Below are 14,999 nucleotides of genomic sequence, written 5' to 3'. Positions count from 1 at the left end.
TGGGGAGCCGACCCACTAGCAGACCCTCTGAACTGAGTGACTCATGAGTGCCCATAGGAACATCATTCCCTTTCTCCAGGTGGTAGCTAACCTCAGGTGAAAGACTGGGATAGGCAAACCAAACGGGGAATTGCTCTAGCCTAATTTTTATCATAAGAAATTTAGACATACAGAAAAGTTGAAAGAATAGTATAATAAATATCCATACCCCCTCCACTTAGGCTCAGTAATTCTTACTATCTTTTCCATGTTTTCTCTATTGATATTTTTACCTATTGATATATTGTATTTTGATGTACCATTTTGAAGGAAGTGCTAGATGCCAGGGCATTTCATTCCTAAGTATTTCATAGCTGCATCTTCTAAAAATAAGGACATGCTCCTGTGAAACCATAACTCTATGATCATACCTAAGGAAATTAGCTATGATTCTCAAATATCATCTAACATTCAGTCCATACTCCAGTTTACCTTATTGTCTCCAAAATATCTCCCACTGTCAATCAAGCCTCGCCTATGTGGCTCTTTAGTTTTTTTTTTATTTTTTTTTAAAGATTTTATTTATTTGACAGAGAGAGAGAGCGAGAGCAGGAACACAAGCAGGGGGAGTGGCAGAGGGAGAAGCAGGCTTCCAGCGGAGCAGGGAGCCCGATGTGGGGCTCGATCCCAGGACCCTGGGACCATGACCTGAGCTGAAGGCAGACGCTCAACGACTGAGCCACCCAGGCTCCCCAATGGCTCTTTAGTTTTTTAAAATCTAGAGAACAGTAACCTCTGAAGAGATCAGGTCAGTTGTCTTTTTCTTTTTTAAATTTTATTTATTTATTTTTCAGAGAGAGAGAGAGCAAGCAAGAACAAGCAGAGGGAGCGACAGGCAGAGGGAGAAGCAGGCTTCCCACTGAGCAAAGAGCCTGATGTGGGGCTCGATCCCAGGACCCTGGGATCATGACCTGAGCCGAAGGCAGACACTTAACCGACTGAGCCACCCAGGCACTCCAGGTCAGTTGTCTTATAGACAGGTCTACATTCTACGTTTATTCCCCAAATAAAGGTTATATTTCTTTTAGCCTTTGAGCTGCATTGCCTCTGGGTGTGGATATGTGACCACATCCTACTGAAAGAGATATAAATGAAAGTATTGTGTGCAACTTCTGGGAAGTCTTCTGCTTCCTGGAACATGGGTATGATGGCTGGAGCTCTGGCAGCCATTTTATACCTGAGAATCAGGGTCACTCTAGAGGCAAAAGCTGGAAAGAGCTTCTTTGAACTACCAACACCAGCTTTGTCAGCTTACTTTCCCACTTCTTTTGAGAAAATAAAACCTTGTGTGCTTAAGTCTCTGTTAACTGGGGTTTTCTTTCATATGTAGCCAAATTTAATCCCTGCTAAAGCCAGATAAAGGCCTACTGTAATCTTGTATTTGCCTGTCAGATATGTTATCCACTTTCTGCTTGGCTAAGACACATTTCAAGATTTCTCTTTCCTCCAGGTGTAGATCGCTGGTGCCAGCACCCAGTGAGAATGTGCTCAAACTTACCTAACCTCTAGTGTTGATTGAATCTTGGCAGCGAAATTTTCTGTAAGAGCCTTGTGGTTATAAATGTGAGAAATGACGTTAGTGTGGCTTGTTATGTGTAAGAGAATGGCAGGGGAGAGGTGTGTGTGCAGGAGCAGAGCAGGGATGACCTGGAACTGGCACGCAGCAGGCTTGTGAAACACAAACCTGAGCAGCAACTCAGGGGCAAGGCTCCAAAGGGCAGGGCCTTTAGGAGAGGAAATGCAGTAAGCATGCCAACTTGGCATTCTTGCCAGCCCAGGAGAGGTTTCCTGGGGGTTGAAAACTCCATTTGGGAAGTGTCCCACGGGAAACAAAAGGAGTCACAGCCTGTGAAGGCAATCTGATAGCACCACTTGATCCCGGTTAATTGCTAGGGTTGACTTGGTGGGTCCAGGAACAAAGCTGTGCCTGGAGGATCAGAATGTTTCCTGGGTCAGCAAGATGCCCCCTTCCCCTCCAGGCATGGGGAAGATACATAACCTTGGTGTTGCCATTTTGGTCCTTGGTTATTTGAGAAGCTGGCCAGCCTTTTGAGCTTTGACCACTCTGCTGGATGTTGAATTTATAGTCGTATAATGAATACAGTCACATCTTCTTACATCAACAGAGCAAAAAGTATGGATTCCAAGTCTGGGAACCCCAAAAAATCATTCTGATTAGGGCAGAATTTCAACTCTATTTGAGATTCTGATATAACCAATGAAACACACACACACACACGTATGCATGCATGAGAGACAGACAGACAGAGACAGAGATGGAGAGACAGACAGAGAATAAGGTTGACCCACGTTCATTTGCTCTTTCACTTATTCATTCTCCCAACAATCATTTATTGAGATTCTGCTTCCTGCCAGTGGTGTGCTGCGTGCTGGGGATGAAGACAACTGAGTTTTCTTACCATCTCCTCTTGTCTCAGAAGAGACAAATACAAACACAACCGACAAGAATCCAGTGGGACACACTGTACAACAGTGCTTCTGAAGGAGCCCAGTGCTTCCCTAGGAGAGAGGAGAGTCACTGGGGGGCACAGCCTCAGGCAGCTGCAGTGATTTCTCTGTGTGGATACACAAATTGCATACCATTTCTTGGGGCCATAATTATGCAAATCCCTAACTTCTTGCAGCTTAAAGCAGAGTTTTAACACCATTCCTTCTAGAGAGATCTGTCATAGGACCAGAATGGATGGCTCAACTCTTTCCAGAACCTGGCTGGCACTCTGAGGACACTGTTCCCAAATGCTTTGCTAGGCAGTTTCCTTGGTGTATTTCCTAATGCGTTTTGCAGCTGTGGCCCATGTGGTCTTTGCCTGCTTCCGGGAGGTGATGCCCCCAGGGCCTGGCAGGATCGCATAGGGGTGCTGGGGAGGGGGGGTGGGAAGGCCGTGGGGCTGTGGACTGCTCATACTCAAAAGTAGCCTCCACTTTGCTGCATCAAGCTTCACCTGCTTTGAGTGTCAATGCTTTAGGGTCTTCCCTAAAAAACAGATGTGGAGCCTTCGAACTCCCTTTGGAGTTCAGTCTCTTTCTCACTTTCTCCAAGGGCTGTGAGTTTCTCTCTGTTTGAGCTCCACTCTCTTTGTCTCAAGCTTCCGATCTATTTGGCTTTCCAAGATGGGGTCAATCTAGACTTACCAGAGGCTCTAACCGAGTGTAAGTCTTTTTCTCTTGGTTCAGTCTTGCGATTCCACATTGAAGTCCTGTCCCCAGTTTTAGTCCACAGTCCCCATTGACTGGGGTTTGCTGGGGTAGCCCTTTCCCCAGTTCTGGTCTGCTGTCTCCATTAATGGAGTGTACTGACTTACTCCATGCTGGGAATTTCTGGAGGTGCATACAAGGGGATTATTGTGATTATAATAATGTTAAAAAAGAAACAACGAGCCCCAAATGGAGTCATCCTCCCCATCCCCTGCAACAGCAAACCAAGAATTAACTAGAGTTTCAACCTATTCCAGGAATGTGACCTTTGTTACAGTCAATCTGAAATTTCCTGATATCACTGGTGAGGTCATCCGCATGATGAAAATCCTGCCCGTTCCCTACCCCCCCAAAAGAAGATGTCCTGGCCAGAAACAATCCCTCCTTTCCTCCCACCTTCCCTTCCTTCTTTGTCTTTCTTTTTTTCTTTTTGCTAATAACTTCCTTGCTCACCCTTCTTCGTATAAAAACCTTGTTTTTCACAACTCCTCAGAGCATGCTCTCTACTTGCTAGATGGGATGCTGTCTGATTCATGAATCACCTAATAAAGCTAATTAGATCCTCAAATTTATCTGGTGGTTGAACTGTGTTCTTTGACAATATCCTCACACCTTTGACCTTGGACCAATTTCCTACTGGCAGATTATATTTGAAGTTTTGACAGACTCTGGGTTTACCCAACTCTGGTTGGCTGTCTTACTGATCGGAAGCTGGTTTGAAGATAATATTTGATTTAAAATCTTGGCACTTAGCAGTTTCTCATTTATAAAGTGTCAGCATTGATGCTTTTTTTTGGGGGAGGGGGTGTTGATGTTACTTTTGAGAAGCTTTTTAAAAAGCTCAGTACATCAGTATGTATGTCTGCCAGTGGTGCAATTTTCAAGAAGAGATTTGGTAGCACCAAGGAAGCAATGTCCGTGTTCCAGGCACAGTGGGATCACGTAGTTCCTGGTCCCTCGTGGCTGAGGGAAAGTGAGATAACCGAGATAACCTGGAAAGAAGAGGAATAGTGGGAACATGTTTGTTTAATTTTCTTATCGAGACAAACTGAAATTTTGAACATCATGTGCTGTCCTGAATTCAACACTCAATTATTCATTCTGTTCTAAGGTCATGTACACTCCTGGGAAAATTCGGTGGTTCTCATTCCGTGGCTGCTCATGCACTTGTGTCCACAGTATTCCATCAATTCTGAAATGCTGATTATTTTGCCATTTTTAACATCTCTGAAATTGAGATGCATCTTAAATTGATGGCATCTTAAGCAGTTTGTCAGAGTTTAATTGACAGGGTTTTCTCTTGCTTAAAATTCATAGCATATTAAATTTGATGAAATGTGGCTGTGGTTCCTGATGGGGGGGCCGTTGAGGGCAATGGTCAAGAATTCTTGACATGTTTTACGGTGCAAAAGCTGCTTTTATTATAGTCCAGAGACAGGACACGTGGGCAGGAAGAGCTGCACTTGGTGACTGTGAGGAGTGACTGATTATATATTTCAAGTTTGTGGAGGAAGGGTGGGTAGAAATAACGTAAGTTTCTAAGGAATTTCTGGATGGTGAAAGTGGGGTCTACAGGACTTTGGAGGTCTGGCTTTTGTCAAGAGAAGGCTGCTTTTAGTCTGTAATGAAACAACAGTATGAAGGCAGCCATGAGTTCCTTGAACAATGTCATGCTCTGCATGTCTCAGGTATTTATCAGTGGGTTGCAAGTTGTAAGTAGATTTAATTTTAGCTACACTTCTCTTGTCTTTGTTCTCCTCATCAGTTTCTCCACTTCAGCTATCTTTAAAAAAAAAAAAAAATCCTGATGACTGGCACATACCGGCATGCATTTTTATGTACTAGGGATGGGGTATGACCTGGGCATCAGGATTTTTAGAAACTCCCAAGAGATTTTAAAGTACAGTAAAGTTTGAGAACTGTTAAAATACAGTATTTCTGCCTTATTCAAGGCTTTTTCCAACTCCTAGTTTTCATGGACAGCATCCTTACAGATTCTACTTATTACATATGGTGCACTCCTCTGTCTCAATTAAGGATGTCCTTCCGACTCCATCCACTAATCATTCTTTATTTTCTCATTAGAATGTCAGCTTCAGGAGGGCAGGAGTTTTGTTTGATTGGTTCTCTGTTATATCCTCAGCACCTAGAACACCTAGACACATTGTAGACACTTGATAAAGATCTGATGAATGAATGAATATTTCTTCTTTTATATTCAGTGTCCTGATAAACTCATTTCTCACACAATTTCCAATAAAAGTGGTATTATATTTAGGTGATTTCCAAATCTGGTCATGTTTCCAGTGGTCATCTTTTAAGCCCCAATTTCACATAAAATTCATTTTAAAACTTGAGCTCAATGATTTTCCTTCTCACTCAAACCCTAACATCCCAGTCCCAGCCTGCCCATATGTATCCGTCAGTTTCCTCCCTGAGTCTCAAGTTTAACACCTTGAGTCATTTTCAAGCCTTGTCTTCCCCATATTTAGTTACTGAGTTTTGCAATTTGCTTCTCTGAAAATTCTCTTGAATTTGTCCCTTCCTTTCAATTTCCACAACACTGAATTTGTCTTCTTGGCTTCTATTTATTCACATTTCAAATGACCTCACATCCACCTGCTAGCAACTGTTTTTTTTTTTTTTTAAATGCTTATGAGGGTTATAATATACAGATGTAAAGTATATGACAAAAATAACATAAAGGATGGGAGAAGGTAAAGAGAATTAAATTGTTGTAAAGTTCTTATATTGTTTGGGAAGTGGTAAAGGCACTAACTTAAAGTAGAATATAATTCAAGGGTGCATATCTTGAAATCTTTGGGATAATCATGAGAAAAATAATACAAGAATATATAATGAAATAATAGGGAGAAAAAATTTTAAAAACTGAATAATACAAAAAAGATAGGAAACAAGAAACAAAAGAAGATGTATGGATTAAATATAAAACAAATATCACAATGGTAGACTTGAAACCATCTCTATTAGGAATTGCATTAAATATAAATAAACTAAACATTCCAATTAAAAGGCAAAGATCATCAGAACTGATAAAAAACTTTTCAGTATGGAAAGAAACATTCCTAAGACTGATGTCAAGGAGCCTGCTGCCTATGTTTTCTTCCACTAGTTTTATTGTTTCAGGTCTTACACATTCAAGTGTTTAATCCATTTTGAGTTAATTGGTATATATGGTGTAAGAAAATAGTCCAGTTTCATTCTTCTGCATGTAGCTGTCCAGTTTTCCCAACACCATTTATTAAAGAGATTGTCTTTTCCTGATTGTATATTCTTGCCTCTTTTGTTGTACATTTTCTGACCGTATATGCATGGGTTTATTTCTGGGCTATCTAATTTGTTTCATTGATCTATGTGTCTGTTTTTATGACAGTATCATATTGTTTTATTATAACTTTGTAGTACAGTTTGAAATCAGGGAACGTGATACTTCCAGCTTTGTTCTTAAGATTTTTTTGTCTTTTTGGGGTCTTTTGAGGTTCCATACAAATTTTAGAATTATTTGTTGTAGTTCTGTGAAAAATGCCATTGGAATTTCGATAGGGATTGCATTCAATCTGTAGATCACTTTGGGTATTATGCCTATTTTAACAATATTAATTCTTCCAGTCCATGAACATGGAATATCTTTCCACTTATTTGTGGAAATTTCTTCAATTTCTTTCACCAGTGTCTTTTTTTTTTTTTTTTTTAAAGGTTTTATTTAGTTACTTGAGAGAGAGAGACAGAGAGTGAGCACAGAGGGAGAGGAAGAAGAAGACCTCTGCTGAGCAGGGAGCCCGATTCAGGACTTGATCCCAGGATGCTGCGATCATGACCTGAACTGAAGGCAAATGCTTAACCGACTGAGCCACCCAGGTGCCCCCATCAATGTCTTTTTTTAAAAAAAGTTTTCCCTTTCCTTACTTCCCTGCCTCCCTCCCTCCCTTCCTTCCTTTTCTTTTTTGACTATAGTTTACACACAATGTTATATTAGTTTCAGGTGTACAACATAGTGATTTGACAGGTTTATACATTATGCTAAGTTCATCACAAGTGTAGCTACCATCTGTCATACATCACTATTATAGTATCATTGACTATATTCCTTATGCTGTGCCTTTTATTTCTGTGACTTATTCATTTTATAACTGGAAGCTTATACTTTCCACTCCCTGTCACCTATTTGCTCATTCCCCCCATGCCCTCCCCTGTGGCAACCATCAGTTTGTTCTCTGTGTTTACAGGTCTGATTCTGCTTTTTGTTTATTCCTTTTTTTTTTAGATCCACATATGAGTGAAATCATATGATATTTGTCATTCTCAGTCTGACTTGTTTCACTTAGCATGATACCCTCTAGATCCTTCCATGTTGTCTCAAATAGCATGATATTATCCTTTTTATGGCTGCATAATATTCCATTGCATATAAATCACATCTTCCTTATCCATTTGTCTATCAATGGACACTTGGGTTGTTCCCATATCTTGGCTATAGGGGTGCATATATCTTTTCAAATTCATGTTTTTGTTTTTTAGGGTTAAGTACCCAATAGTGGAATTATTGGATCAGATGTTATTTCTATTTTTAATACCTCCATACTCTTTTCCATAGGGGCTGTACCAGTTTACATTCCCACCAACAGTGTACAAGTATTCCTTTTTTTCCACATCTTCACTAACACTTGTTATTTCTTGTCTTTTTGATTTTAGCCATTCTGACAGGTGTGACATGTCTTCTTTCATTTATTTTATTTATTCCAGGCTTCTTTTTTTTTTTTTTTTTGTCTTGGTGAGTCTAGCTAAAGGTTTGTTGATTTTCTTTTTGAAGAACCAGCTCTTAGTTTCATCGATCTTTTCTTTTTAGTCTTTTTGGTCTCTTTTTCATTTATTTCTGCTCTGGTTTATTATTTCCTTCCTTCTACTAACTTTGGGCTTCATTTATTCTTTTTTTAGTCCCTTTAGGTATAAAGTTAAATTGTTTATTTTGAGATTTCTCTTATTTCTTGAGGTAGACCTGTATTGCTGTGAACTTCCCTCTTAGAACTGCTTTGCTGCACCCCATAGATTTTGGTATGCCACATTTCTGTTTTTATTTGTCTCTAGGTATTTTTTAAATTTCTTCTTTGATTTCTTCCTTGACCCAGTAGTTGTTCAGTAACATGTTGTTTAATCTCAATATATTTGTAATTTTGCTAGTTTTCTTCTTGTAACTGATGTCTAGTTTTATACCACTGTAGTTAGAAAAGATACTTGATATGCTTTCAGTCTTCTTGAATTTATTGAAACTTGTTTCATGGCCAAAAAGATGATCTATTGAGGAGAATATTCTGTGTGCACTTGAGAACAATGTGTATTTTTTTTTTAAAGTAATCTCTATGCCCAAAATGGGGCTCGAACTTATGACCCCAAGATCAAGAGTCACATGCTCTACTGACTGAGGCAGCCAGGCACCTTTATTCTGCTGCTTTTGGATGGAATGTTCTGTATATATTTACTAAGTCCATCAGGTCTAATGCATCATTTAAGGCTGATGTTTCCTTATTGATTTTCTGTCTGGATGATTAACCCATTGATGTAAGTGGGGTGTTAAAATCCCTTCTGTTACTGCACTGCTGTCAATTTCTCCCCTTAGGTCTGTTAATATTGGCTTCACATATTTTGGTTCTCCTATATTGGGTGCATATGTGTTTATACATGTTATATTTTCTTACAGGATTGACCCCTTCATCATTATGTAGGGCCCCTCTTTGTTTTTTATTACAGTCTTTGTTTTAAAGTCTATTTTGTCTGATATGAGTATAGCTGCATCAGCTTTCCTTTTGTTGCCATTTGCATGGAATATTTTTTCCATCCCTTCACTTTCAGTTTTTGTGTGTCTTTACTTCTGAAGTGAGTCTCTTCTAGGTAGTATATAGATATGTCTTGTTTTTTTTTTTTTTTTAAGATTTTATTTATTTATTTGACAGAGAGAGACACAGTGAGAGAGGAAACACAAGCAGGGGGAATGGGAGAAGGAGAAGCAGGCTTCCTGCTGAGCAGGTAGCCTGATGCGGGGCTTGATCCCAGGACCCTGGGATCATGACCTGAGCCGAAGGCAGACACTTAACGGCTGAGCCACCCAGGCGCCCCTGTGTCTTGGTTTTTTTAATCCTTTCATACACTCCCCATCTTTTGATTGGAGAATTTAGTTCATTTATATTTGAAGTAATTATGGGTAGGTATGTATTTATTGCCATTTTGTTAATTGTTTTCCAGCTGTTTTTGTAGTTCCTCTCTTCTCTCTTCTCTTTCTCTCTTCTCTTGTAGTTTGGTGACTTTCTTTTAGTGTTGTGTTTAGATTCCTTTCTCATTTTCTTTAGTGTATTTACTTTGTGGATACTGTGAGGTTCACATATCTTATGTTTATAAAAGTCTATTTTAAGGTAATAGGAACTTAAATTTGAATATATCCAAAAGCTCTACATTTTTACTCCCCCTGATATTTTGTGCTTTTGATGTCACTTTTTATATGTTTTAATTTTATGTATCCCTTAACTAATTACTGTTTTAGTTAATTTTACTATTTTTGTCTTTTAACCTTCTTAATAGCTTTATAAGTGATTAATCCATTACCTTTACTATATATTTACTTTTTCCAGTGAGATTTTTACTTTCATATGTTTTCTTACTATTAGTGTCATTTCTTTTCAGCTTAAATATGTCCCTTTAATATTTTGTGAAAGGCTGGTTTAGTGGTAACAAACTCCTTCAGCTTTTGCTTGTCTGGAAAACTTCTCTTTCCTTCAAATATGAATGATAATCTTGCTGGATAGAGTATTCTTGGTTGGAAGATTTTTTCTTTCAGCACTTTGAATATGTCACGTCACTCTCTTTTGGCTTGAAAAATTTCTGCTGAGAAATCTGTTGATAGCTTTATGGGGTTTCCCTCATATGTAACAATTTGTTTTTCTCTTGCTGCTTTTAAGAGTTTCTCTTTAATTTTAACTTTTGACATTTTAATTATAATGTGTCTTGGTGTATCTCTCTTTGGGTTCATCATTTTTGGAACTCTATGGATGCCTGGACCTAGATACCTGTTTCTTTCCCTATGTTAGGGAAGTTTTCAGCTATTATATCTTCAAATAAGATTTCTGACACTTTCTCTCATTCCTCTCCTTCTGGGACCCCTATAATGCAAATGTTATTGTGCTTGATGTTGCCCCAGTGGTCACTTAAGTTACCTTCATTTTTTAAAATTGTTTTTTCTTTTTGCTACTCTGTCTGGGTGTGTTTCATTGCTTTATCTTCCAGGTTGCTGATTCATTCTTCTGCTTTATCCAGTCTGCTGTTGAACCCCTCTAATGTATTTTTCAGTTCAGTTTTGTATTCTTTAGCTCTGTGACTTCTATTTGGTACTCGCTTATGTTTTCTTTTTCTTTTCTCTTTTTCTTTCTTTTCTTTCTTTCTCTCTCTTTTTTTTTTTTTTGATACTCTCTTATGTTTTCTATCTCTTTGTTGAAGTTCTCACTGTGTTCATTCATTTTTCTTCTGAGTTTGGTGAGTTTCTTTATGATCATTACTTTGAATTCCTCATGAGGTAGATTACTTATCTGTCTATCATTAAGGTCTTTTTCTGAGGTTTCATTTTATTCTTTCATTTGGAACAAATTTCTCTTCCTCCTCATTTTGCTTGATTCTCTGTGTTTGTTTCTATGTATTAGGCAAAACATCTACCTCTCACTGACTTGAAGGAGTGGCCTTGTTTAGGTGATTATCCTCATTCAACCTTTCCCTAGCTCTTGGTTGTCTCCTGAATCTTTGTCCAAACTGCCTGATTTATTCTTGATATGACCCCATTGTGGAGGGTATGCCAAGACTTGTCAGTGATCCAAGGGGAGGAAATTCACTTAGCACCTAGTTTCAGTTTGATTGGAAGCCAGACCCCAAGGGGGCAGTTTTAAAATTATGCATTTATACACAGTCCAGTGGGGTTGCAATTGTAAACTCTTCTGCCCTCCAGACCAGGAGATCTGGAGGTGTCCCCTGGTGACAATTGCAAAAATCAGGGCTCCAGATGAGTGTATAAGCTTTCTGGGAAATCTTGTTGAACTGTAGCAAGGCCAAGGGGGTACAGAAGGATGGTGTCTCCCTGCTTACATTCCCTGGGAGTGCCTCCTTAGCCTCTAGATTTGTGGGAAACCAGAAGCCTGTCCCTCAGTCTGAAGTTCTAGGCTGAGGAAATAGGCTTTTTCACAGGAAGACTGGGATTATGTTTCAGTCTGCTGTCTGAGCAGCACCCTGGGAGTTGTGGCCTGCCAAGAATCGTTTTTCTGATTGTTACAGTCCCATTAGCTCTGGAACACAAGTCCTCTTGGCCGCCAGAGCCAGGCAATCAGGGGTGTCCTTGTGTGGGCTGAGTGTGCCTGTTGGCTTTGGCAAGGCTGCTGGAGAGTGCTAGGGGTGGCTTCAGAGAGGCAGCAGCAACATATCTTGACTCTGCTCACCCATGGGCTTTAGCAATGCAGTAGGATAGTGCCTTGTCTTTGTGCAGATCCTGGCTTTAGGCTGAAAGCAGGAGAATACCATGACCTCTTGTACTTGCCAGCCTGAGCCGGGGGAAGGGGGGTGTCACAACCACCTATGTTTGCAGACTTTAGCTATGGAGTAGGAGAACTTTGTGACCAGCCAGGGAGTGGGGGAGTGCTGCAACCACTGTGCTCTCTGACCTCAGCAAATGCCATGACTGCATGGCCCTGCCAATCTCAGCAAGGTGTCAGGAGAGTGCTGCCTCTGAGCTCACCTGCCTGTGCTAGCAGGCCACATGGAAAGAGTGCAACAATGGTGCCTTCCAGCACCTCCATCTCCAGAGAGCATCTCAGCTGTCCCCTGCCCCTGCAGGCAATGTTCCCAGATCAGCAAATAAATTTCCCTCACGTATGGTCTAGGTGCTTTTCAAACTGCTGCTTTTTGCTGGGTCTTGGCGTGAGAGAGACCTCCAAAAGGGGATTCTCAGTTTCCTATAGCACTTTGGGATCTCCAGAAGTCAACCCCATGGGTTTTCCCAGTCAGACATTCTGGGGCTTGTCTTTCTGGTGTGGATATCAAATGTTGGAGTGTCTGATAAGGAGCACCAACCCCTTGCTCCTCTGAGAGAAGTATCTGCCTTGTGTGGTTCCTCCATATTGCATTCCTGGGCTGGAGGTAGGCTTTTTTGGTGAGACTGTGTCTCTGCCTCTCTTACCCATCTTGATATGGTCCTTTAATCCTTTGTTTTGGAGAGCAGTTCACTTAGTTTTCAGAGAGAAATTATCCATATGTAGCTGTAGATTTGGTGTGTCTGTGGGAGGATGTGAGTTCAGGATCTTCCTGTGCCACCATCTTGGATCCTCCCCCTTTTGCCCCCTCCAATTTAAAATCTTCCAATAAGAGAACCACAGGCCTATACGGCTTCATTGGAAAATTTCTCCAAACAATTAAGAAAAATAATATGAATCTTACACAAACTCTTTCCTGTAATAGAAAAATAGGGAACACTCCCTATCTTGCATTAAGAGATCAACATAAACTTAATATTAAATCCTGATAAGAATATTACAAGAAAGGAAAAATATAGACAGATATTTCTTATGAAGTCAGATGGAAAAATCCTAAAAAATAATCAACAGACCAAACCCAGCAATATATAAAAATTATACTACACCATGAGAAATTGAAGTTTATTCTAGAAGCGTGAAGTTGGTTTAGCATTCAAAAATTGAGCAATGCAATTCACCACATTAACAAAATAGATAATCTTAATGAATAAAGAAAAAACATTTGACACCTCTTTATGTTTGAAAAAGCTCAACGAACTAGGAAGAGAAAGGAACTTCCTTAGGGGCACCTGGATGGCTCAGTTGGCTAAGTGTCTATCTTTGGCTCAGGTCATGATCTCAGGGTGGTCCTGGGATTGAGCCCCACATCGGGATCCCTGCTCAGTGGGGAGTCTGCTTCTCCCTCTCCCTCTGTCCTTCCTCCCCCTGCTCGTGCTCTCTCTCTCTTATAAATAAATAAATAAAATCTTTTTAAAAAAGGGAACTTCCTTAATCTGATAAAGAATATCTACAAAAACAAACAAAAAAACAACAAACAAAACAAAAAAGCCTACATAGCTAACAGAATAGTGAAATTTTGAATGCTTTTTCCCTCCCTGAGTTTTGGAGTAGACAAGGATGCCTTCTCCCCACTTCTATTTAATATTGTAACAAAAATCATAGTTAGTGCAATAAGGTAAGAAAAAGAAATAAAAGGTATAAAGATTAGAAAAGATGAGGTAAAAAAGCCATTATTTGCAGATGATATGACTGTGTACCTAAAAAATTTAGATTACTGAAACTATTAGATTTAATTAGTGAATCTACCAAGTTGCTAGATATAATATCAATATACAAAAATCAAGTGTACTTTTCTATATTCATTATAAACAATTAGCAAATTAAATGAAAATATCATTTATAATAGCCATACAAATTGAACACTTAGGAGTAAATCTAATGAACGAGGTTCAAGAGATCTATCCTAAAATGTACAAGGCATTGAAATTAAAGATAACTTAAATAAATGAGGGCATATACATTTTAATGGATTGGAAGACTCAATATTGTTAAAATATCAATTCTCCCCAAGTTGATCTAGAGATTTCATGTACTCTCAATCAAAATCCCAGCAGGACATTCTGTGAAAATTGAAAGCTCATTTCAGAATTTATATGAAATGCAAAGGACCTAGAATATAGAATAGTCCATTAAGACAATCTTGAGGAAAAAGAATAAAGTTGGAACACTTATAATACTGGATAGCAAGATTTACTATAAAGTTCCTTATGAAGACAGAATTGCATTGACTCAGAACAAGACAAATAGACTAATGGAACAGAATAAAGAATACAGAAAGAAACACATATGGTCACCTAATTTCTAACAAAGGTACCACTGCAATTTAGGGGCAAAGGATGATGCTTTATATGGAAAAAGATGAACTTGAACTTGAACACATCATATATGAACATTACTTCCACATGGATTATAGATCTAAATGAGAAAGGTAAAACAATAAACTTCTAGAATAAAATTTGGGAGAATTTTTAGGCAAAAAATTCTTAATCAGGACACAAAAATTACTAACCACAAAATTTAAAAAAACCAAATAAGCTAGGACTTATTAAAAATAAGAACTTCTATACTTCTGTTCATTTAAAATACATGATTAAGAGAGAAAAGATAAGCCAGAGAATGGGAGAAGATGTTTACATCTATATAACAATAGACTAGTGTTCAGAAAAAAAAGAAAACACCAACTCCTGCAAATCAATAAGTAAAAGACATTTCATAAAGAGGTTATCTAAATGGACCAATAAGAATATACAAAATGCTCTGTATGTCATTAAATATCTGGGAAATGCAAATTAAAGCCATCATTATATTTTGCTGTGTATACACCAGGCTAAAATTGAAATATATTGGCAAGGATATGGAGCAACTGGAACTTTGATATATTGCTGGTGGGAGTGTAGACTGGAGAGTTGTTTGGTAGCATCTATTAAAGCTAAACATTGCTTACCCCATGGCACAGCAAGATATTTAAAGATTTATTTATTTGAGAGAGAGAGAGAGTACCTGTGCAAGAGAGAGCTCAGGGGAAGGGAGGACAGAGGGAGAGAATCTCAAGCAGACTCCCCACTGAGTGGGAGCCCAATGTGGGGCTCAATCTCACAAACCTGAGAT

The 14,999-nt window shown here is 39.0% G+C and overlaps 1 protein-coding gene across 1 annotated transcript in view; it reads right to left on the bottom strand.

The window, feature by feature from the left end:
* Window positions 1-980: 980 nt before the first annotated feature.
* TXNL4B (thioredoxin like 4B) overlaps window positions 981-14,999 on the bottom strand; it is a 34,098-nt gene continuing 20,079 nt past the window's right edge. The window contains exon 4 of the mRNA XM_032424143.1: window positions 981-4,247. Within this exon, the coding sequence (XP_032280034.1) occupies window positions 4,136-4,247 (112 nt within the window). The 3' untranslated portion in view covers window positions 981-4,135. The remainder of the gene's footprint in view (window positions 4,248-14,999) is intronic.

The sequence above is a fragment of the Phoca vitulina genome, unplaced genomic scaffold (assembly GCF_004348235.1).
Source record: "Phoca vitulina isolate PV1807 unplaced genomic scaffold, GSC_HSeal_1.0 scaffold30, whole genome shotgun sequence".
NCBI classification, from domain to species: domain Eukaryota; kingdom Metazoa; phylum Chordata; class Mammalia; order Carnivora; family Phocidae; genus Phoca; species Phoca vitulina.
The sequence above is the reverse complement of the archived record's forward strand: the minus strand, read 5'-3'. Positions and strand labels throughout refer to the sequence as shown.